We start from the raw sequence: 23,577 nt of genomic DNA, 5'->3' as shown, positions 1-23,577 counted from the left end.
AATTGAAACCTAAAAAAACATGTCAAGTGTTGCTCTTTTGAAAACAATTTTATTTCCATTTCCACTGAAGGTTTTCATGGACCGCACAGATGGAGCGAGAATGTAATGTTATGTAAAATACTCTTTTACGGTAAAAGGAAAGAACATCTTAGTAATAAAATACTGTACAATATTTTGCACGCAAAGGAAGCAAGTACACAGAAGGCAGACGTTGACTAGGCAGCGATGGGGGGGGAAAATATTCGCCGGGCAATATACTGACTGGGGCAGAACAGGTGAGTTTGAAATGGATGTTGAAACAATGAATGCAGGGGTGGCTGACTCCAGTCTCCAAGAGCTGCTATCCTGCCTGTTTTCCATATCTCCCTCAACCAACGCACTGTGTGGTAGAGGAGGGTGATATGGTAAACAGACTGGATAGTGGCTCTTGAGGACTGGAGTTGGTCACCTCTAATGTATAGAATGTAAGCTTGTTGTGCAGCCTATTTAAATGCTTGGTCACATTTCTTTGACAAGTGAGAACTGTTTTACATTTTTTCTGTTTGAGCTGAAGAGTGACAAGTTGGAGGATGTGGGAATTGAGCCAACTACTTTGGGATGGTAAGCAGGCACTCTACCTCCTGAGCTAAGTAAGCACCCACTTCCCTACTATTGCACAGACCTTTTCCATTGCAGATGAAGAGTGACAAGTTGGTGGATGTTGGATTCGATCCGACGAACTCTTGCGTGACAACTTACAACTTCCAACTTTACTGTGGTGCAGTGGCAAAGACAATGGGTCAGAAGTTCAGGTGGACTCAAGTTCAAATCAGAAGTGAGTTTGATTCCACTCTTTGCAATTCTCAAATTGTTTATTGAGGTAATGAAAAGGATAAATATAACTTCCAATCACATCATTTCAGAAGGCACTGTGGTCCAGTGGCAAGAACAATGGGTTGAAATTGAAGTTGGACACAAGTTCAAATCTGGAGTGAGTTCAAGTCCACTCTTTGCAAATCTCAAATTGTTTATTGAGGTAATGAAAAGGATAAATATAACTTCCAGTCACATCATTTCAGAAGTCACTGTGGTCCAGTGGCAAAGTCAATGGGTCAGACAGACCAAGTTAGTTAGTTTGACTGCCATGTGGGAGACTGGGGTTCGAATCCCGCTCTCGTTTGACTGATCACTACACTAGTAGTTCAGTAAATGGGTAATCCTTTTTTCATTCAAATAAACACTTAGTCATTTTTTTCAGCAAAACAATATTTCCGGTCAGCCTTCGGCTGACCGGAAGACAGTTGGGAGGGGGGATCCCTGGTGGCGTTCGACAGTCGGCCTTCGGCCGACTGCCGACGCCACGCAGTCGTTGACTGGCGACACCGGGACGTGAACCATCGACACCCACGTCGAAGGCAGGTGACTAACCCACTGCACCACGAGGCGGCCCGCCTATACATGATTGGAAGTTATATTTATCCTTTTCATTACCTCAATAAAGAATTTGAGAATTGCAAAGAGTGGAATTGAACTCACTCCTGATTTGAACTTGAGTCCACCTGAAGTTCTGACCCATTGTCTTTGCCACTGGACCACAGTGACTTCTGAAATGATGTGATTGGAAGTTATATCTATCCTTTTCATTACCTCAATAAACAATTTGAGAATTGCAGAGTGGAATTGAACTTATTCCTGTTGCAAGTTGAAGTATGTTGGATTCGATCCGACGAACTCTTGCGTGGCAAGCGGTCACTCTACTTGGTGAGCTAAGTTCCCAACCCACCACCCTACTTGGTTCGTACTGGCTCACTATCTTTCCCTTGCAGATGAAAAGTGACATGAAGTATGTTGGGTTCGATCCGACGAACTCTTGCATGGCAAGCGGTCACTCTACTTGGTGAGCTAAGTTCCCAACCCACCACCCTACTTGGTTCGTACTGGCTGACTATCTTTCCATTGCAGATGAAAAGTGACATGAAGTATGTTGGGTTCGATCCGACGAACACTTGCATGGCAAGCGGTCACTCTACTTGGTGAGCTAAGTTCCCAACCCACCACCCTACTTGGTTCGTACTGGCTCACTATCTTTCCATTGCAGATGAAAAGTGACATGAAGTGTGTTGGGTTCGATCCGACGAACTCTTGCGTGGCAAGTGGTCACTCTACTTGGTGAGCTAAGTTCCCAACCCACCACCCTACTTGGTTCGTACTGGCTTACTATCTTTCCATTGCAGATGAAAAGTGACATGAAGTATGTTGGGTTCGAGCCGACGAACTCTTGCATAGCAAGCGGTCACTCTACTTGGTGAGCTAAGTTCCCAACCCACCACCCTACTTGGTTCGTACTGGCTCACTATCTTTCCCTTGCAGATGAAAAGTGACATGAAGTATGTTGGGTTCGATCCGACGAACTCTTGCGTGGCAAGCAGTCACTCTACTTGGTGAGCTAAGTTCCCAGCCCACCACCCTACTTGGGTGGTACTGGCTCACTATCTTTCCATTGCAGATGAAAAGTGACATGAAGTATGTTGGATTTGATCCGAAGAACTCTTGCGTGGCAAGCGGTCACTCGACTTGGTGAGTTAAGTTCCCACCGACCTCCCTACTATGGCACAGACTGGCTCATTTTTCCATTTCAGATGAAGTTTTGTGCTCAAGGGTCACAGTCATTCCTTTTTGGTGCTCAAGGGCTATATATCAGTTTTTATAAAAAGACTCAAGGAATGATTTTACACTTTTGTGCTCAAGGGCTATGTTTACTGTAATTTTGTATGTGTGCTCATTCAATCATTTTTCAAAAGGAACAATAAAATACTAAATCACTAGAAGTGTGCAAAGTTTTGTGCTTGAGGGCCACATTTTTTCAGTGATGTTATAAACAATTCTGGGAATTATTTTAAAAGGATGCATTTTTAAAGAAATTCAGGAACATGAAGGGTCAAGTGGGGTGGGCAAATTTTACTTTGAGCAATAAATCCATTATTTTAAGAGGGTAGCATATGAGTGTATTTTTTGGCTATTAGGCCTTAATGTCCAAAAATTACAGTACCTAATTTTAGGGGGAAAGTCGCATATTCAAAGCAAGCAATGCACAACGGGAAATGTCAAAAGCCATTTTGGTGTTCTACAAACATGAAGTACAGACTTTTTGAATGTCGCACAATATCAAAAACGAAACAGGTTAGTTCACCTTGGCCCTCCATAGAATTTTTTCTTTAGTTTTTATACTATAGTGTATCACGCGGACAACCTATAAAGTCAGTCGCCCAGGAGCGCGTGGGGCCTATCGTGGCTTTTTCGTGAGTGCGATCTGGCGACCCCTCCCCGGGCGAGGTTACCGGTCACGGCGGCGTCGTGCACCTGCTTCATGTTCTCCCGAACATCCGACTTGGCGTGCGTGAGCAGGTCGGCTTGACCCTGAGGGGAGGAAGGCCGGGCGTCCAATGTGAGGCAGTGGCTTTAAAAAGGGTAAACGAGGCTTGTCCGTGGCCTTCTGACCTTAAGGATGGTGATGTTCCAGGTGAAGTTCTCCACCGCGTGACCCGCCTTCCGGCCCTTCAAGCCCTCTTTTGCCGCCAGAGATTGGAGATGTTCGTGGAACCTCATGGCTGAAAAAAAAAAAAATCCAAAATGGTGAGCTGTTAAATAAGTCCATTTTTGTTAAGTGTCTTGTGTTGTAACCCTTGTTTTTTGGGGGTTCATTGGCAATGCCAATTGACAAATCATTTTCCACTAGTTGATCATTAGACACCAAATCAACTAATTTTTTTGTAGTGATGTACTTTTTGTTGTTGCCAGATCTGGTTAAATCAAGCAATATTATCATGAATCACTTGAACCCAAGTCCACATGCAAGATCTTCTCTCCGTATATTGCCGTTTCCTCTGGCTGCCCCGGGCCACGGTCCCCCCAGTTGCCATGGGAACAGAGAAATGGGTTAAAACGAGGCGCGCCATTAACACGAGTCCAGACGTTACACATGCGTCGTGGACACACACACACACACACTCACCGTGAGGAATTAACGGCCTGATGTATTAACGTGGCAATTCTAAATGCACTGCGCTCTCTATATATATATATTCCGCGAGTTACCAGATTTCTGAATTTGTCCGCGTTGCTTAGCAACTCAAACCTATATTGTTGCAACGGCCCTTACACGCAAATGCAACCTAGCACGTTTCACCTCGGCCACCGTTGACGACGATAGATGTCCAATCCCTGTAAATTGGGAGTCCTGGCAGCAGAGATTGGACGTCCGTCCCCGTCATCGGCAGTGAAACTTGACCCCCCATTAAAAAATCTCCTTCCCATGACTGACATCCTCGTGACAGAAGCTGCGAGGATGCAAATATGTGGTGTATAATTCTGAAAGTCAATGGTGGGAGGTGGCCAGATAAGATTTACAAGTGCTTCTTTCATCCAGGTCAAGGCTTTCTCTATTCAAAACAGCGTGCATGTGAAATGGCTGCATAAAAATATCTCACAAGAACTTTTTTTTACTGTCCAACACATGATTTGCTGCTTATTGGCTCTCTGCTGACAAGCGGGGGGGGGGGGGTCAGAATGCTGAAGTCAACAAAACTGGGATGGGAGGCAAGGACTTAATGTCGACTAAACTTTTTTTTTTCTTCTTGCCTCGAGGAAATTCAAAGATTAATGTCTAAACACATTAATGTACATTTTGATAGATCACTTGGGGAATCTCAATGTTTATTGTGTTATCATATTAAACTATTTTTCAACATTGCCCTGCTGTTGTGTGTAAATGCATGCTCATCCTGTGGAGGAATAAAATGGAAAACTTTTTAAAAGATGTGATTGCAAAGTACTTAAAATGAAATGAAAATAGTTTTTAGGTTTACAAAACTACACTCAATTTGGCTGTAATATTAATTGTGTCCAATAAATGACCCTATGTCAAAAAGAAAGCTAATAATAATACTAAAAGTGATTAAAAACTGCGGACTTCTAGCTAACATTCAAAGCATCAGCATATTTCAGGCCTGTGTAACAGTTCCTCAAACCTAATTGAAACCAACTGAACTTAGTCAAATGACAAAAAAAAGAAAAAAATGGAAAAATTGAAACTACTTCAAATGCGAGCGATTTTTTTCTTTCCAAACAAACCCATTTCAATTCCTAAATGTTGACTAATCCTTCCAATGTCATGACCCCCATTTTCCAGTTCCATCCCATAAATCAAAGTACACAGTGTCTTAAACGAGTACTCAGGCGAAAAAACCCTCCCCATTTTCACTCACCTGTCATCTGAATACGCAGAATCTTCTCTTGAATTCCCTCCGAAAGCTCAAAAACTGATTTGCTAGCTTGAACCATCTGCACAAACACACAACACAACAATAAGGTTCAGGTCATGAAGTCCTAATGAAGGCTTTGGTGTGAAGACCCCATTGAACCGGAGCTCTTTTTCACCCGCGTTTAAGTAGAAAACCGCAATTTGCGCGTGACTTTTTGTCCAATTCGGAGCCGCTTTCCTTTGAAAGGGACGCCGAATGCCGATGGCATGGATTTGAATGCGACTTTGGCCTAGTGGGTTTTCGCACCAGCATTGTAAACTGCATCCAAGCGAGATTTATGCCTGTGCGAGAGTCGTTAGTTTGTTATATGGGATGGCGTTCCTGCAGGCTTTGCCAGTTGAGTCCTCGCATTAATCAGCTGCAGGCAACTCGTGTTATTACTGGGTTTCGTGTGTGTTTGTGTGTGTGGTCATTACTCCAAAGGAGTGGCCCCTGAGGATTCCAGCACAATGTGCTCGCGTTTATCTGAAGAAGCATACATGACAATCATCGAGCTTGCTCATTATTCTAATTAGCGCAGGCACACACGCGAAAGCTTTACGAGCTTTCGACTGCATTTTAAATGGGAATTAGAATGGTGTCACTGTTTGCTTGGTAGGAAAGAGCAGTGAGTTCAAATATTTTTGTGATGCGGCCGTAAGAAAAGGTATAATGTCGAGGAGAATGGCCGAGTGCAAGTGCACGTCTGAGTCGAGTCGACTTTATGTGGGTCAGCTGTGGGTGAAGCGGCCCCTCGGGGGAAAGGAGGAAAGGGCAGGAAGGGTGTAGGTTGGACGCTGAAAGAAGGGTAGAATTCAGGCAAAATGGGAAGCTATTCAGCCGCTTTCTACATTGTGCTTTCTCATTGGGGTGGCAGGTGACATGGAACCGATGCTAACTCACTCTGGGAAAGAGACGAGGCTAAACTAGATTGTTCGCGCAGATTTTAAAAATAAGACAGAAAGTCAGAATACGCAGGGAAAACGCTTTTGTCAGGATTCAAACCCGGAACTGTAAAAGTGTACTTCAGCATTTTGCAAAGTGAAGAACATATTTGCTGTTTTCTTCATTCCCCCCATTTTTTCCCTTTAGAAAGATGATATTTAGATTAGAGTAGATTAAACTTTATACATTTATAAATTATTGCCTGTCGACACTTAGTTCATTTTGACTAGAATTATTGCCTTAAAGCATTTGGTGGCTGGAATGATTCCACCCCACAACAGCGAGGCACTCTAAAGCTAAATATCCTGTTTGGATTTTTAGATTCATGCTATCTTGAACTTGCTAATGATTCCCTTGGCGAGGCAAGGAAGAAAAAAAAATCTAGAGCGTGATGGACCCCTACTGTTACACAGTAAGAAGTGTTATTTTGAGGCTGCAAACAAAACCTCTGGAACTTTGTGTCCACAGGGGCTGATTCGCGATCAGATTTGTTTTACTGAAGTGTACGACTACTTCAGCATGACCTCCGAGGTCAAAATATGTCTGGGTTTCATCTGGCTGGAAGTGCTCTCGATTTAGATAAAAGCGAAAATTTACTTGGTTTCTGTATTAAAAAAGGTCCGTTTGTTTGAGAAGCAATGTGCTCGGAAGGAAGTTCTGTCTACGCGAGGGGTGTTTGTACATTGTTGTGGGACGCAGACAGGAAGATGGGCGGTGGCACTTTAGAGATCTTTGCGGCTTTTGTTGATCATTTCCTTCCTTTTCATCTACTTCAGAGATACGTTGTGTATTTGGAGGGCCCGGAAGAAAGAAAAAAAAACAAACAATAAGCATATTTACTGTCAGCTCCTTTCCTTCCTCACCGTGTCATATGTGGAGACGACGCGGCGAAGGACATCGGGCAGGGGTCCCTGAGGCTCCAGGGTGGGGAAGGGCTTCTGGAGGTCAAACAGTAGTAAAGGCATGCCGTCAGATCCTCTGGCTCTGGAGCTCAGAGCCAGAATGCACTGCATGAGGTTGGAAACGGCCGGCACCCCGCAGAGTTCCCTGAACGTAGCCACGGAATTCTGTTCGGGGGGGAAAAACAAACGCGGGCCAATTAGAACGGGATTAGGGAGCGTGAATATTTCGTAAGCCTCTCGAGCCGCTCACCTGCATGTTTTCCCTCAAGTCGGTGGCCTCTCTCAATAAGGGGGAGGCCATTTTGAAAACCTCATCCACGGAGCGGATTTCCAAGTCCCTCAGGGCCGTGTAGTCCCGACCTCTGCGGGCTTTTCGCACGGACAGGCCTCTTTTGTGAGGCTTGCCCCCTCCTCTGCGGTTGGTCAGGGCCACGTGGACAAAGAGTCTGGAGTGGGGGAGATCCTCCCCGGTCAGGGATTGAAGCGGGATGTGACGGTAGCCCGGTTGGAGACACTCCAAAGGGATGGTGTACTGACCTAGAGCACAGTTTGCATACAATCTTCAAATAATTCCACTATGGGAGCCGACTTTTAACCCGAGCAGAAACCTTAGTGGTTAAACTGTCGCTTGGAAGAAAAACTTCCACCCAAAAAAAGCCCTCTGACCCGTTCGTGTACGAAAACCCAAGAGGATCTGCCTTAACCCACCTATGAACTCATCTCCTATGAAGTCGTCATCCAGCACCACAAAGCGAACCATGGCGAGCTCCGGCAGATTGATCTGGAATTCGAAGCTCTCGTCGAAGACCGGGTTGTCGCAGTGGTGCGAGACGGTCCGGGTCCGGCGCTCAGTGCAGTCGGCCGGGATGCCGTGGATCTCCACGTACACGTAAGGGTCCACCGCGTCCCCCTTGACCACGGAACCCTTGGGTTTGGGAAGGTTCTGGCCGCTGATTACCTGAGAAGGGTCACCGCAAGGGCTGTTTTCAGAACATAATCGCGCCGATTTTAGAAGCTACCGACAATTCTGCGTGGAGCTTGTTGACGCGTGACCCACCTTCACGTGGAGCAGCTGAGGGGACACCCCGGGGACAGTGTCTCTGGTGTCTGCGCTAAAATAAGACACCTCCTGGCGCATGATGGCCGGCCGCAGGACGTAACCGCAGTTGCCGTTCTGTCGAAACCAGGCCGCGTTCAGGTCCATCATCAGCCCGGCCGTCTGGAAGTTCATGGACACAATCTGGCAACCGCATTTCCAGAGGTCCTGAGGGTTCATGTTACTGGAATCCACGCGCATGGGATTCGGGTACACGCGCGATAGGAAGTGCTTGTTGTGGTTGACAAATTCGCCGGGGCTCTCGCCAGCGAGACGCCCGGCGTGGCTCTCTTGAAAGGAGCACAATTGCCACGGTTTTTGGATCTTGCTCGCCGTCGGAAAGTCGATGAAGTGGATGGACTCGCACAGAGACACCAAGTCCGAGAGCTCCTTCAGCAGACCAACTTTTTTGCGAGGAACGTGGGGAGGGCCGCACTGGACGGCGGCCGTCAAATGCACGCGTTTCTGCGGAGTCCCTTTCAAATCGTCCGCCGGCGCCGCCCCGCCGTTGTTCGCCGTCTTCGTCCTGGGACACGTCTCGGCCCCTTCGTCCTCCCCGCTTACTTCGCCGTCTTCCGCGTCGCAATCGGGTCTTAGCTTCTTCGCCTTCAGCAAGATTCGACGCCTCAGGACTTGCGGCGAGGGCAGGTACGAGTCCTTGGTGTCCGGCGCTTCCGTAAACAGCTGATCCCCGAGTATCTTCACCAGGTGCCGCGTTAGAACTTTCTGCTGGCCGAGCGAGCAGTGGTTCTCGATGCAGAGGATCAACGGATACTCCGACGCCACGAAAGCAAACCGGGCGATGGCCTCCAAAACGTCACGCAGCACGAGGGGAGGACACATGGTGTGGCCGGTACACACCACCGGTTCTTCTTCCGGACCGTCCCACAAGTCCACCTCCACGCATCGACAGCCCATCTTGAGCGCTCGAACGTACCCGGATATGTCGGAGGGTCCCTTGTACTGGTCCTCGATGAGGTAGGTGTTGTGAGAGGAGTTGATGAAGTAGTGAGACAAAGGCTGGGACATGTCCTGACACACGGTGCCGTGCTCCCGATCGAAGAGGTGGCACTCGGGCGACGTCAGGTAACTGCTGAAGCCGTCCATCGACAGGTAGCCCAGCTGCCGACCCTCCTCCGATGGCTCGTGAGACTGGATGAGGTTCAGACTGTCTTCTTCCGTGACCTAAGTGAGGGGGCAAATAGATGTTAAGATAATAGTGGTTTTGTGCTCAGTCATGGGAATTTGAAGGTCTGGTCTCTATCTCAACTCCATACTCGTCTAGTCTGGGTGAGTTCTGGCCTCGTTCCAGTCTCGGTCTCAAATGCAACAATGTGCTGTGTATAATGTAGATGAATCTACTGACCTGAGCGACACCTTGCTCAGCTTCAAGGAACCGCGTCAAGTCTTTTGTGTCCAGGAATTCCTTGTTGCTGGAGAACTGCACCAAGAGGAAGTAAATCTCCGGACGTGTGCAAAAGTCATGAAAAACCTCGTTGAACTCCTCTTGTGTCACTTTGACTTCTAATCCGTTATCAAAGGAAAGGCGCTCAGCCCGGCCCCTCTGAAGCTCCTTAAACCGGTTCTCCACTTTGCCGCCGCTCACCCCCGGATTCACCGTCTGGATCAGTTTGACGGCGGACTGCAAGCGGAGGCCTCGTTCGCCGTCCTCGCTAGAATCCGATTCGGCGGCAGATGAGAAAAGCTGCTCCAACCAGCCGAGGCGAAGGCTGTGCTGTCTGCTAGCCAGCATGTCCAGGGCATTTTTCCCATACTGTATCAAATACCTGCAAATGAAAAGCAAATATTCAAGTCCAGTTTTCAACTTTGTGGTGCGGATCAGAAACAAACTGGATGTCGGCTTGCTGACCTTAGACCCGTCACCCAGACGCTAGCCACTTCCCTGGAGTGCGCGACGAGATCCAAGCTCTCGAACAGCTCTCCGTAGATGATGGAGAAAGCGCAGTCCTCGGAAATCTGCTCATAAACGCCACTGGTGCGGAATATTTCTGTGTTGCGGCCAGTCCTCACCTAAAAAAGCGAGCGATACGCCCACGTCAGGACCGCGGCAAACATTCTGGTGAGTCTGTCCATCGTTTTACCCAAAAAATGTACTTAAAAAGCTCGCGTAGACAATTTGTTATATGGCGTACACAATTTGAAATGATCAAAAACTATATAAAATACGGGAAAACCGTATAAATTGACAAGTATGTGTCTGTAAGAATGAATGAAGGACGCTGACCTCTCGTATAGTGACGAGCGCAATTCTTGCTTTGTCCGATTCCTTCTTGGAGGGTTCCCAGCAAAGAGCTTGCAGGCCCGCATCCAGCAGGTAGTAACGTTGATATACGCGGGAATTGGGACGCACTTTCTTCAACTCGCTCCCTTCCACCTGCGAAAGCCACAAGTCAGTTCAACACTCATTCTTGACTTTTCAGTAGTGATGCACCAATATCGATAATATTGGCGAGTACTAAAAAAAAGAACATTCCGATGCTGTGCGATATGTACTACTTTTGATATAAAGTTGCCAACTTTTTTAACTGCTTCCCAAGAAGATAGACATCTAATTGTGTGGCGCCCAATCACCCCTTTGTACTTTATGACAAGTAGACATTCAATATTTTGGATAAATAAAATTTAATTTATTTAATAAAATAAAAATTGCTACTCTTGACAGTGAAATTTCCTGAATTCGGGATGAATAAAGTTATCTAATCTCATCTCATCTCATCTTTTTCATCTCATCTCATTTTTTTTCTCATCTCATCTCTTTTTTTTCATTTCATCTCAACTCATCTCATTTTTTTCATATCATCTCATCTCATTTTTTCATCTCATCTCATCTCATTTTTCTTATCTCATCCAAAAAAGATCACCATTCTAATGGATTGAAAATTAGTTCATTCCGCGTCCATGACGGACGGATCCTCCCATGAATGACCTTATCCCATCTACTAACCCTCCCACTCCAAACGGATTGGACTTTTTTTTTGAGTTTAGCAGTGTCTAACAGAGCTAGGTTAGCAATTCCTTTACATTCAAGTGCAGGCATTTTCAACATTTACCATCGTGTGGATGCAATCCGCCGCACCGCTGATCTTCTTTTCTGATAGGCTGCTGCTAAAGGACACGGTCTTCTTCCTGTCTCGACTCGCCCTGCTGCCGTCCTGCCCACAAAGGAGAGGCAAATTCACAGCGTGAGCGCAAAAGGATGAATAATAATACCACATTGGACCGAGATTGACAGAAAGATGATGATTTTTCCCCAATGTATTCTTTGCATAAGCGAACTGAAAGGATTGAAATCCTCTTATATAATAGAGATACACACAGATTATTCAACCCACGCCTATAGGTGATCTTCTATTGTTTTTATATCACGCTTAACAGCCTTTCCTTGCCCTTGCTCTTCAACACGACACCATTAATCATAAGCAAGTGGACCGAAGCAGTGGGCCGCTGCATTCTGCTTCCACACCTTGTTCTATCTGAGCTTAAACGCCCCCCAGAGTGCAAACAAAAAAGAAAAAGCTCAGAGGTGGAGTTCATTTGATTACCTATAAATCAAATCAAATGTTTATATGGGAGCAAATCTATGGAAGAACGCACGGTGTAATGCAATTGTGGTTAATTCGATCAGAAGTGAAATGAGTGGAGATGGGAACCCCCACAAAATGTACCTTGCGCTTGACTTAATGTGACTCACTTTTAAGGGATTTGTCAAGATTCGCTTTGACGGGTTTCATTTTTGATCAGAATTGTAAAGAAGGGCTGAAAACGATCGAAATGGATTGGACTTTTATCGCCGTCACTGGGTGTTTTCAAAATTACTTTTCTTCTTTTACTACAACACGCATTATTCTATGTATCAAATAGGGGTGTCACAAACGATTATGTTCATAGTCGACTAATCACCAATTTTTATACATTTAATTTTATTTTTTTACTAATTGGTTCATATATAAATCACGTTATTTACTGTTATACTCTTGATTTTTACTTTGGAACCAATAACACTAATCGTATCGTAGTTATCCAAAGTACTTAAAAAAAATAAAAAAAATTGTACAAATGATAACATTTTGGAAAGAAATATAAAATAAAATGTATCTCCCAATTTGTATTGGGAAAAAATAGTACAATTTTTAATGTATATGTACATATATATAATGCTTACTAAAAAAAAGCAACTATAAAGATAGTTGTTGGTTAATGACTTTAGCCCTCCTATTAAAATTAACGTCTTTTGGGGTCAATGGGAGCGAGAGATGATCTTTTTTTTGTGTATCGCAATAATGTAGCAGCTGATTCATAAGTTAAAGGTCTCCTTGCTAAATGAAACCTCTGTTGTGCACTTTTAAAACAGGAAGTGGTGGGGGCGCATCAATGACAAGCTGTAAAACAAAAGTGACAATAAATGCTAAAGATAACCGTCATTCATATTTTATCATGGTGGATTTGAAATGTAGCAATTTTCTTTCTTTTGTAACAACAGCTGAATGCTAGCAGTAAAACTATCAATTGAATTTATTATGACACTGAAAAGACGCTTGGTTCAATATGGCTAAAACATTAATAATGCAACTAGAATTGATGGAATTTATGTATGTTATTTTTCTCGTTATTTTATTTTAATTTTCATTCTTCTTTTCCAGGTTGAGGAAATTTTCGGGTAAATACAGGCCATAAATGATGAAATTAGTGTATTTTTATTTCAATAGGTTTTAATTTTGTAAACACATTACAGTTTCAGTTATTGTTTTTTTCCCCTGCTTTACGGTATTTCTGCAATTTCTTTTCTCTAGTTTTCTCAAATAGTTCAGTTTTGTTAAATTCTCATGAACTAACTAATGACCATTATTGCACAGTTGGCTTTCATTTTTGTTTTTGCTGCAACGTGAGAAAATGTTAATGGTTAACAGCTTTAAAAGATAATAGTAAAAAAAGGAGTTATTTTTACAACAGAACGCCCATAATACAGAGGACCTCTGTACATTTAATGTTTTTTTTTTTACTAAGAAACATTCATTTCCCTGAGAACGCATGACGTTGTCAGCTACCAGCAGCACATGGCCAATTCTCCATACAGAAACATTTGCCCGGAGGGACATTTTGTCCTAATATAATAGTATTACTCAAGGCTTCTGCGATGAACTTGGAGCAGATCAAATGCAATTTGATTCTAATGAAGATAAAGAGTACGACTAGGATCACATTTGCAAAAAGTAGAAGGGCTACTACGTTTTTTTGGAAATGCCAGCGGACATCTGAAATTCAAGTGCAACAATTATAAAAAGTATGTTTTCAAAGAAAATAAAGCCTGTTAAGTGCATTTGCGTCCCCTGTGATTTCACACCAAATTTCATCATGTTTGAATTCATTCAGGTCACATTTCTTGTGAATGTGCCAGTTCAGACCCTGACAGGAAATGGGGGGGCTTTGCGGCACTTTAGCGCAATTGAACAGTCAATCTGTTGATGGGAACATAAGCAGTTGTCGCAGCCCAACTCAGGTTGAATTTTTTTTTTTTGTCAATCGTGTCATGTTTTTACCACATCCGCCTTGCTATATGGAGGTCAAGTACATTTGGGCATGGTGTGTGTTTGAAAAATGCTTGACAGCAAATGCGGTGAGCGCTCTCACGCTAAGATTTTGTTAGATGCAAATTAGTATTCGTTTCAGTGCCAATGACGGTGAAATATGACTGTCAAATCTATTCGAACTGGCCAAAGCTGATCTGGGGATCTATTATGGCAGCCAATGTGTTCATCGTCTATTTTCTATTTTATGACACTGCGATAAAGAATAAACATGATCTGTGTTAAAGATGTGAAATCACAATTGTAGTTGAATATACATGCTACATGACTATAGGTAGCATTATAAAGTAGTCATGCTTTTGTTTAGTCTATCGCCATTAATGGCAACCGATGAGTTCATTTCCTGGTTTCCATTATATTAAATTGAGAGATAATTAACATGATCTGTGTTAGACATGTGGAATCATAATCATAGTTGAAAACAAAGTAGTCATGGCTTTGTTTAGGCGTTTATCGCCGTCAATGACTTAATTTCCTGGTCCTTTTTTTATTAACCTGGTTAATCTCCCACTTCCCATTTTATTGAATGGCAATATATAATTAACATGATCTGTGTTACAGATGTAAAATCATAATCGTGGTTGAACGTTCATGCTACATGACTATAAGTAGCATTACAAAGTGGTCACGGCTTTGTTTAGTTTATTAACAACGTCTATTGCCTTCAATGGCAACCAATGATTTATGCTACGGCACATCCCTTCATATTCACCTAGTTTTTGATTATGAGACGTGTGCGTTCGTACAAGCTAATGCGCATCGCATTTGAGGCATAAAAGCATCGCTGCTTTTTGATTCTTTGAAGTGAAGTGATCAAAATGAAAGAAATGGGCTACAGTCCAACATACAAAAAAAAGCAGGTCCTGATTAACATTTCAGAGGATCGGAATCGGGGAAAAACTATCAGGTTTTTAAAATGGATCTTAATAAGTTTAACTCTTTGGTTGCTACCCTGATAGACGTCCAATCCAGTTTTACTGGGCGGCTGGCAGCGATCGTATGAAACAGTGGAAGCTCTGCCAGGGATATTGCTACCCCAATGAAAAAAAATGGAGTGTTCATGTCATTTTTATTTGTGCAATAAAATAGTACAGAGACCTTTTTTTTCCATTCCAGAGGGGAACGCTTGTAGATAAAGTTTTGACTTATGAGTGTGGTCACAGAACAGATTAAATTCGTCAAGGCAACACTGTAGTTGGATCAAACCAGCTGCGCTATTTTGACAATAAGCTGTGCACGTGGGGATAAATGATGTGTAAAAAAGAAAAAAAAGAATTGTCGTCGCTAGATGTTGATGAGCTAACAGCAATGTTGTAAGACAAAAAAATCTGAGGAAATTGGCAAACGGTCTGTTTGCAATACAGGCTCAACGGACAAAAGGAAAAAAATGCAGCCATTGGTTTGGAGTCCCTGACAGGTCTTTACCGGTTGCCGTGGAGATGGCTGCTAAATTAGTTGTGGGTGAGATGAAAATGATGTTTGAAAATCGGTTGCACTCCTTAAGGAACTCACTTCAATCACAGCAGTTTATTTTTCTCTTTAATTCAAATAAAGGTGATCATGTGGGCTCTCTAGTTCAAAATTCACATTTGTTTAAGGTGGCCTGCAAGTTGTGCTTCTTTCCTGAAAGATCTCATTTTTACGACAGTAAAAATAAATCATCTCAATCCGAAAAGTGTCACCGTCCTGAAATGAAACCCGATCGTTTAAGCCGTCAATAATGATATCTTTGGAGGCGGTCACTCTGGAGACCAAAGACAGATCGATGCTGGACCAAAAGTAGGTGAGGACAACATCGCAGAAGGAGCCGTATCGATTGGTCCCGCTATGTCGTTGGGTTCTAAGCCGGGCACGGCGTCTTTGAGCTTCGGAGCGGCGGGAATCGATGAGGAACGGAAAGCCGCGAGGCAGCGCCATGACTTCACACTGCAGCAGGTGGTCCTGTTCCTTCCAGCCCTGAGTGACATTGGCTGCTGTTATCTTCTTGTGAGGCCAACAGAACGCGTTGTGCGGATGACATCATGAGGAACTTCCTTTGCAGCTGGTGCGGTGGAACGAGGTGAAGAGGAACAAGGAGAAAAGGGAAGCTCACAGGCTGCAACACCTCCGTGACCTCGTCAACAAACTAAGAGCGAGGTGGCAGGCCGTCAATGGCGGCGAGCGAGTAAGTTCTTCGTGCCAAAAAGGACAGTTATAGTTCCATTGGATATGTATCGGGGAATGAAAATCTGTGCCATAGATGGAAAATGATTGCTGCCAGTTGTGGATTGGATGTCTGTCGCCATTAATGGGGGTGAACGAGTAAATCTGCTTATTTGACTTATTGGCTAGCTGTCAATGCCAGTTTCAGGGGGTAAAAAGTCAGGGTAGTTCATTTGTATTTAACTTGACTTTTTTGTATTAGGAAAGAAAATGGTCAAACTTTGCAGCATAATATTAAATAATTGTACATACTTCATTTTTTAAAATATTTTTTTCTTTCGAACACGTAGAATAGAGAATTTTTACCCTGCACATATATTTTGAAGTGGCAATTTGTCAGAAAAAGTTGGTGTCACATTTTTGTTTCATCAGCTATTTTGTAAAGTTAAAATATGCACTCTGTACTAGTTATAGAATTGTGTGGTATGTTCTTACTAATTTGCCAAAACAAGTTTTCACATGACATACACAGTCACCACTATGCACTACAAACACGACCAAGCTGCTGTGGGAAAAAAAAACTGGCCTACCTTAATAAGGCTGCTGCGTCGAGGTATGGATTTAGTGGCTGAATCGAAGCCCTCCCACGTCGGCGACTCACAGCTGGATCCCCGATGGAGCCTCCTCGTCGTGTCAGTCGGGTTGCAGTTGCCGTTGGACAGCGGCTCCTCTACCGGGCGCGTCTCGGGGCTTCCTGCGGCAGCAACCGGTGGAGCGACGCGCTGGCTCTGCCCGAATTCGGCCATGGCGACTCCGTAGGCTGACGACAGGCTTCACGGGTGCCTTGGCGAGGAGACCTGCACGCGGGCTGCACATGCGTGGAAACACGCCATGGTGGAGCGGAGGTAGTTGCTGGCTGATGAGCGCAGAAAAACTTCTCCGCCGACCTCCCTCTGCTTTAAACGCCTCCCTTCTTCAGGCACGCGGGGTGGGCATGGCACAACCTAAGAAAAACACAAAAACAAAAAAGTGGGGGCGGATTGACACACCTTCCTCACTTGTCCTCAACACAGCTCAATAAATGGAAGCTGAAATGGAGACATTTTTAAACAGTCTGCTCAATTTTTGAAATGGTCAGACTAATTTGAATGCAGAATTGCAGGACAATTGCTGTTGCTATTATCTACCCTTGTGCTATAAACGCATTCACTCCCATTGACGGAGATAGACGTCCAATCCATAATGCAATGAACAGGGAACAATGCAGAAATGCCCAAAAATCAACAGGAAAGGAATCAAAGATGTACATAAAGTGACCCTAGCAATGCCCCAGAATTTACAAGAATGCTCCTTGTTCAGCGGAATTGACGGGTGGATGTCCAATAAATTTTGAAGGTTCATTGGCCCCTGCCAGTTTTGTAAATGGATTGGACGTCTAGCGTTCTTAATGGCAGCCAATGAGTTGACATGAAAGTGACCCCAAAATGACCTAAATGCAAATGATTGCTGCCATCCCTCCCATTTCAAACAGATTGGACTATTTTGCTGTCTATGGAAATCAAACACTACAACTCACTGGTAAAATCCAGCATTTGTTTTATAGAAATACTTGAATGTCAGCGGTTCTGAAGTGAATAAGTTCACTTATTTATTTGAAAGAAGCTTCAGGCAATGTTTCACGCTGTTTAAATGGCACTTTAATATTAGAAAACCTTTTTAAATGCATGAGATGAAGAAAAAAAATGAATATCAACTAAATGTGTTGGCATTGCGTGATGTGTGTGTCTGCAAGATTTCATGCAAAGTACTTGTTTTTTTCTAGCGTGATCGTGACTTGAGCTTTTACCAGAACATTTGGGGGAAATTATTATGATGCATTGCCTGTGGATAGATGCCAAGGTAGCCCCCCCTCAAGGGTAAATGCCAGACAAAAAGAAGTTTTTTTCTCTTTTTCTCCTTGACAGAAAGTTTGTTCACAACAGTCACAAAATGAAGTACATCTGCAAAAGAGGATAAGATTTAATGCGAGTGCTCACATTATGGCTTTAAGTTGGCTTTTGTTCAAGTTCAAAGGTAAAATTTGTGAAATACATTTTTAAAAAGGTAGCATTAGCCAAGACAGGATTACACATTGATGTATTTTATGTGTTCAGAGTAAAAACTACACAAGTCTATACAAGTGCACACAAAACTGAAGTAAATGCACAAAAATATGTGTTTAAAGTATTTTTATAGTTTATAAATCTAATTTAATTGCTTGGCTGAGGAGTAGTATAAAAAAATGGACGTGACACGAATGCTGTGTAACAAAAGCAAAGCATAAACTGAAAGAAACATTTCAAATAGTTCTTAAAACTAAATTAAACTTAAATCTAAAAGAATATGATGCTCTGTCGACAAGCACAATATAGTATATTCTACAGGCAGAGTAGGACAAAACAGTAGTTTGTAGCCACCTTGCGGTAAAAATATAAAATGCAACATTGTAATGTTTGTTTTCAAATTCCTCCAATGGAAAACCTCTAAATTGGATCTTGCCCTGATTGATGAGTGATATATTCATGGGAGTTATGTGGACCAATCAATTTGGCGTGCAAGTTCAACACTTTATCCTAGAAGAACGAATATATAGTAATAAAGAAACACCTATGTATTGTTAATGCAATCTCCGTGTATGCAAAATCTGGGATTTTTCGGTGTCGTGAAGTAACCATTAGTTGCATTGACATATCGAACGTCTGATTGGCTCACCTTTCGGCCACATGATCTCCAGGGGGCATTTTGAATGGCTGAAAAAAATGTGGGAAAAATTACAGTTTGGGGGTAGTGCCTAAAGGGTGGTCTTTCTCTTTTGACCTTCAGGCATAACCGCAGGGTTTTTATCGTTTTAAATATGGTAAGTTTTAAAGAAATATGATATACGTTTATTAATTTAAAGGCTAGAAAAGTAATTGTTAATACGATATTGAGTGTCTATAACGCAAGGTGTTGAGCGGAATGGACTTTTCCTAATTAGCATATATCGACCACCTGTAAAGAGGCCTAGTTATACTGGACGAAAATGTCCGTCCAATGTATACTTCACATGAACGTCTACGAGCTATAGTTGTAATGCCTGTTTATTTTAATTGAACTAACATTCATTATTTCAAACTTGAGCCGAATAAATGATATCAACTTTGGAGTATTAAAGCGGAGTTCGAATGTGTATAGCCGTCCGCCATTTCGCCTGAGTTCGTCGAATGTGTATCGCCGTCGGCCATTTCCTCTGTTCTTTTTTTTCGGGTGTTGAAAAAAAGTTTTTACAACTTTTAAACAGCGTCACTTATTCTTTCACGCGGTAGTAGCTATTGAATGCAATGAAATTTCCCGAATACGGGATGAATAAAGTTATCCAATCCAATACTAGGTAATTTACAAAGTAGTTTAGGAGACATTCAATCTTTTTTTAAAAATTGAAGAGTTCGGTTTTTCCGATCTCGGAATCGTTGGTGTACCACTTATATCACTAAAGGCTTCGGTTTTTAAATTTAATTCCAAATTCACTTTAAATCATTCATCACAGTAAAACACATTAGTTAATGGCACTTATCAAAAGGATACAAACCTCATCGAGAACTTACTGTTTTGAACGCAGCAAGTAGATGAAGCCGTTTTTCCCTTACCGGTCGGTCACCGCCATTTTACATCATCTAATCAAGTCCCAGGTGGCAAAAAATGGCCGACGTAAGAATACATGAGTGTAGTACAACTCAGTATTTAGTTTGTATTGCGTGCTGTAGTGACCCAATGTAACATTATGGATCGTGTGCACATTAAGATAACATTAAAATAGTTCCCAATAATGATTGTGCTGGAGGGGAATTACCCTTTAGCCCAGGGGTGGGCAAACCGATCCTTGAAAGCCACTGTAGGTGCAGGTTTTTGTTCCAACCGATCCAGCACAGACAGTTTAACCAAGGAGATTTCTGGAGAAAACAAGAAGCACCTGACTGCTAACCACTGATTGCACTTGTGGGACACCAGATTGGTGAAAAGATCTCTATAGGTTGGAATGAAAACCCGTTGTGTCCCTTTGTGGAATAGTTTGCCCACCCCTGCTTTAGCCATTTTTTTGTCTGATATTCAATTTAGAAAGTGTGGTCACAAAACCGTAATCAAACAACATTATGTTTTAACATACTTAAAGTCTCCACTAGTTGGTTACAAGTGGCAGTTTGAAATATCCTCAAATGGACTGAAAAGTTTTGCATTTGAAAAGTTTTTAAATATATATCCCAATGTACTCATATGTGGTACTTGGGCCACACTTTTGAAATTTGTTGATGTGACTTACTATCAGATGAGGTCGCGTGTATTAAAATGTTTTTCCACCAATACAAATATGCAACAATTTCATACCTGTCAACCTCTGCCGATAACTGCCCTTATAAATGATTATGATTGCCCTTACAAACCCCCCAAAAACCTTACAAACACCGTACGAGTCGTACGGTGTTTGTAAGGTTTTTTGGGGGGTTGTAAGGGCAATCATAATCATTTATAAGGGCAGTTATCGGCAGAGGTTGACAGGTATGCAATTTTCACATCATTTATTTGACACTGCTATTTTCTTGATAGGACAACCGTCTTTCAAGAGCCAGCAACTATCATTCGTATGCCTTCCAGTTGGGGAATGGCTACATTTTGCCAGAAGGTTTTGTGACTCCTCACGCCATCTTTGTCGGAGGAATTGACACCAAGGCAAGGATTTTAATGACAAATAACTTATATGCATATGGTAAGATGTGGTCAAATTACAATAAACGAGATTCCCTAAAAACATCTAGGCCAGTGCTTCTGAAATGAAGGAATTTTTTGCAACCTATGGTACAATCAAGGAGGCGAAAATCATCATGTTCCGTGGAGGAATAAGCAAAGGGTATATTTTCCTCAAATATTTGCACTGGGATTTCCTACTTGATGTACCTTTCAATTTTTTCCCATTCATCATGAACTGTTTAACACTTCATTTGTTGTAGTTATGGATTTGTGTACTTCACTGAAGATGTTGACATCACACCAATTGTCAATGTAGGTACAAATGAAGTTTTTAAAAATATCCAACTTTGGTGATACCATTTGTTTGTTTTGTTTTCCCTATAGCAACGCCTCTTTTGGAAAGGGAAGGCACTCAAGCTGGGCCCGGCAATCATCAAGATAAGGAATGCATGTGTGTATCTCAAGCGCTTCCATTTTTGATCGTTACAGATTTTTCAGCATTACTTGTATGTCGACCCTAGTAGGCTCCCTGCCAACAGAAAGGAAAGCACAGCGTCTGACATCAGCCGAGCCCTGGATGACCCTCCCCCAGTACTTCTGCTTCAACGGCTACTCGCCCAATATACCGTGCGTGACCCAACCAGTGCCCTTCACTAGTGACGCCAGTGCCTCCTACCCAGTAAGATGCTCGCAGGTGCCCTTCACTAGCGGTGGCAGCACCTACTACCCAGTAAGAGAAAAACAGGTTTGCCAGAGTGTAAATGTTGGCAAAGAAAGGGCATGATGAATGTCATGCCATTTTCCTGACCACACATTAGCTTTACGTTCAACTTCTTTAAACAGGATCTAATCTGTCTTCTAACATCCGCTCTTTGCAGCCGTACAGCCACTCCCAATATCCAGGCTTTGTTGTTCCACGGGTGCCTCTGACCCAGCCCAATCCATACTCCTACCAGGTAGAATTAATTGGGGTCTTTTTCTGCTTACTGATAGTCCTTCTGTCCTGTACTGTCTGACATGTTGGCCTTTTCCCTTGCACACACAGTACTTTGGGCCTTACTGGACACCTGGCCAATATGATCCTCAGGTGAGTCCATACAGTGAGACAGACAGTCGTACTTATTGAATATTTTTTTAAGTTGCAGTCCTAAATGGAAGCTCATCTACTCATTGGCTGCCATTGATGACAGTGTCCAATTTTTTGGGGGACGGAGGCTGGCAGAATTAGCTGTATGTCGTTGTCAGTAGCAGACAGGGTTAATAGTTAGTAATCTCATTTTTAAATTCAAATTCAAATAAAATGGGGGAGAAAATAAACTTGCATTCCCTTAAGTAGTTTAAATGTTAGACAAAACTGATTATTCATTTTAAATGTTTAATATGTTATTTATAAATTCAATTCTGGGATTGGTTGGCCACCAATTCAGGATGTCCCACGCCTTTGGCCTGAAGTCAGCTGGGATTTGCTCCAGCACCCCCCGCGACCCTAGTAGTAAGCGATTCAGAAAATGAGATGAGAAATAAAACATGAATTAACCTGGTAAAAACAAAATTGTATTTTTTAATACATGTTTTTTAAATTACAGAAAAATATTCATTACATTTGTGGCACTACAGCAATGTGCATTATAACCACTAGATGGCAGTTTGTTCTTGTCTTCCTGCTTTATGCTAGGTTAAAATGTTCAAATGGGGCTTTAATATGGTTCCCACTAAAATTATAAGCATATATATTTTTTGTTCCTGTTTAGGGTTTAATGGAGAGTGGCATTCAGACTATAATGTCTGTGTAGTACAACTTCTATCCCATATCAGGTAGTGTGCTGCTTGAGGTTTGTCACATGATTATTGAATGCCAAGTGAATAATTTTTTTTTTGCCCTCATTTTCTAAGGCTACAGGACATGAGAACACGGATAAGACAATGTCTCAACTTCACCCGACTGCCATATTTTCTTCCCTTTTATTCCCTAATTTCTTTTCCAGTCCCATCGTAGTCACCTCGAGCCACAACTGGTAGGACCACAAACCTCAAAACAATTTTAACGTGTAAAGATCACGTTGCAAAGGGTCACGAGGAAGAGCAAAGCACTCTCACCGTACCAGCTTGTTTGGTAATTTCTCAAAGAAAGTCTTTTAATATCACCATTCTTATATATTTATATTTTTATGTTGCTTTTGTTCCCTTTTAAAGTGAAAATGACAAACATTTTTGAAAATGTTTATTTTCTAAATTGGCTCATTCGGAATTTTTACTAAAACGTTTTTCTTTTTACGCCCACGTTCATTTTGTTTAAGTTAATAGATCGGGTTGAGGTGAGAAATGGTAAGCAAAAAATGGTCACCTTTTTCAACACGTCACATGGCAAATAGATTTATATATATATATATAGGTTTTTCAGAAACATCTTGAAATGGTTTCATCATTTCAAGATCTTTTGGGGTGCAGAAAAAGTTCACATTTGCATGACTCACAAAGTTCTTGGTTCACTTGTGGGGATTAATTCGGATGCAGGTCACTTTTTTGTTTTCTTGTAAAAAAAAAAAAAACACCATTGCTTTGTTTGCACTGCACCTTTGGTGGATTTTCTTTTCGGGAAATAGGTTTGTATTGTATAGTCTGGGGTGCTTTTTCGTGTTACACTTAAAAATATTCACATAGCCTAGGAGTTGCACTGTTGGTTTTTGTAACATTCTGTGTTAAAATAACAATAAAAGTTTAACTATGGCATCTTGGGATTTGATGGGTTGTTTTCCAGTCGCCACTCGGGGTTTTCTTCCCTAGCAACAGCCTCCATCATCTTTAAGTGGGTTGTTGTCACTGTCTAGTGGTTTGACTGGGTCTCC

The 23,577-nt window shown here is 42.5% G+C and overlaps 2 protein-coding genes across 5 annotated transcripts; one reads left to right on the top strand and one right to left on the bottom strand.

The window, feature by feature from the left end:
* Positions 1–29: 29 nt before the first annotated feature.
* On the bottom strand, positions 30–19,896 carry LOC144067327 (inactive phospholipase C-like protein 2). Of its 2 annotated transcripts, XM_077590965.1 has the most exons (14): positions 19,839–19,871; positions 19,594–19,662; positions 16,561–16,974; positions 11,294–11,395; positions 10,468–10,617; positions 10,093–10,253; positions 9,589–10,009; positions 8,184–9,407; positions 7,835–8,084; positions 7,377–7,663; positions 7,088–7,291; positions 5,244–5,319; positions 3,478–3,587; positions 30–3,396 (listed from the first exon to the last, which is right to left on the bottom strand). In XM_077590965.1, exons 3-14 carry the CDS (start codon positions 16,774–16,776, stop codon positions 3,238–3,240), a joined length of 3,360 nt encoding a protein of 1,119 aa, XP_077447091.1. In that variant the 5' UTR covers positions 16,777–16,974; positions 19,594–19,662; positions 19,839–19,871; the 3' UTR covers positions 30–3,237. The 2 variants fall into 2 exon arrangements, with proteins under 2 accessions (XP_077447091.1, XP_077447092.1); XM_077590966.1 differs by having other exon boundaries at positions 19,578–19,896.
* Positions 18,802–23,461, top strand: dazl (deleted in azoospermia-like). Of its 3 annotated transcripts, none has more exons than XM_077590979.1 (10): positions 18,802–18,866; positions 20,591–20,713; positions 20,800–20,891; positions 20,992–21,043; positions 21,116–21,182; positions 21,256–21,476; positions 21,610–21,687; positions 21,777–21,818; positions 22,483–22,546; positions 22,625–23,461. In XM_077590979.1, exons 1-9 carry the CDS (start codon positions 18,864–18,866, stop codon positions 22,522–22,524), a joined length of 720 nt encoding a protein of 239 aa, XP_077447105.1. In that variant the 5' UTR covers positions 18,802–18,863; the 3' UTR covers positions 22,525–22,546; positions 22,625–23,461. The 3 variants fall into 3 exon arrangements, with proteins under 3 accessions (XP_077447105.1, XP_077447106.1, XP_077447104.1); XM_077590980.1 differs by having other exon boundaries at positions 21,253–21,461; XM_077590978.1 differs by having other exon boundaries at positions 21,253–21,476.
* The last annotated feature ends 116 nt before the right edge of the window (positions 23,462–23,577 follow it).

Source organism: Stigmatopora argus, chromosome 21 (assembly GCF_051989625.1).
Source record: "Stigmatopora argus isolate UIUO_Sarg chromosome 21, RoL_Sarg_1.0, whole genome shotgun sequence".
NCBI classification, from domain to species: Eukaryota; Metazoa; Chordata; class Actinopteri; order Syngnathiformes; family Syngnathidae; genus Stigmatopora; species Stigmatopora argus.
Note: the sequence above shows the minus strand (reverse complement) of the source record. Positions and strands in the feature narration are given on the sequence as shown.

Coding starts and splice junctions, on each gene's coding strand:
- dazl (XM_077590978.1), top strand. Junction 20,892..20,991: donor CGTGGAGGAATAAGCAAAGG/GTATATTTTCCT, acceptor CATTTGTTGTAG/TTATGGATTTGTGTACTTCA. Junction 21,688..21,776: donor CCAATCCATACTCCTACCAG/GTAGAATTAATT, acceptor TTGCACACACAG/TACTTTGGGCCTTACTGGAC.
- LOC144067327 (XM_077590966.1), bottom strand. CDS start 16,776: ATGGCCGAATTCGGGCAGAGCCAGCGCGTCGCTCCACCGGTTGCTGCC. Junction 10,010..10,092: donor GTCTGGGTGACGGGTCTAAG/GTCAGCAAGCCG, acceptor TTTCATTTGCAG/GTATTTGATACAGTATGGGA. Junction 7,292..7,376: donor ACTTGAGGGAAAACATGCAG/GTGAGCGGCTCG, acceptor CCCCCCGAACAG/AATTCCGTGGCTACGTTCAG.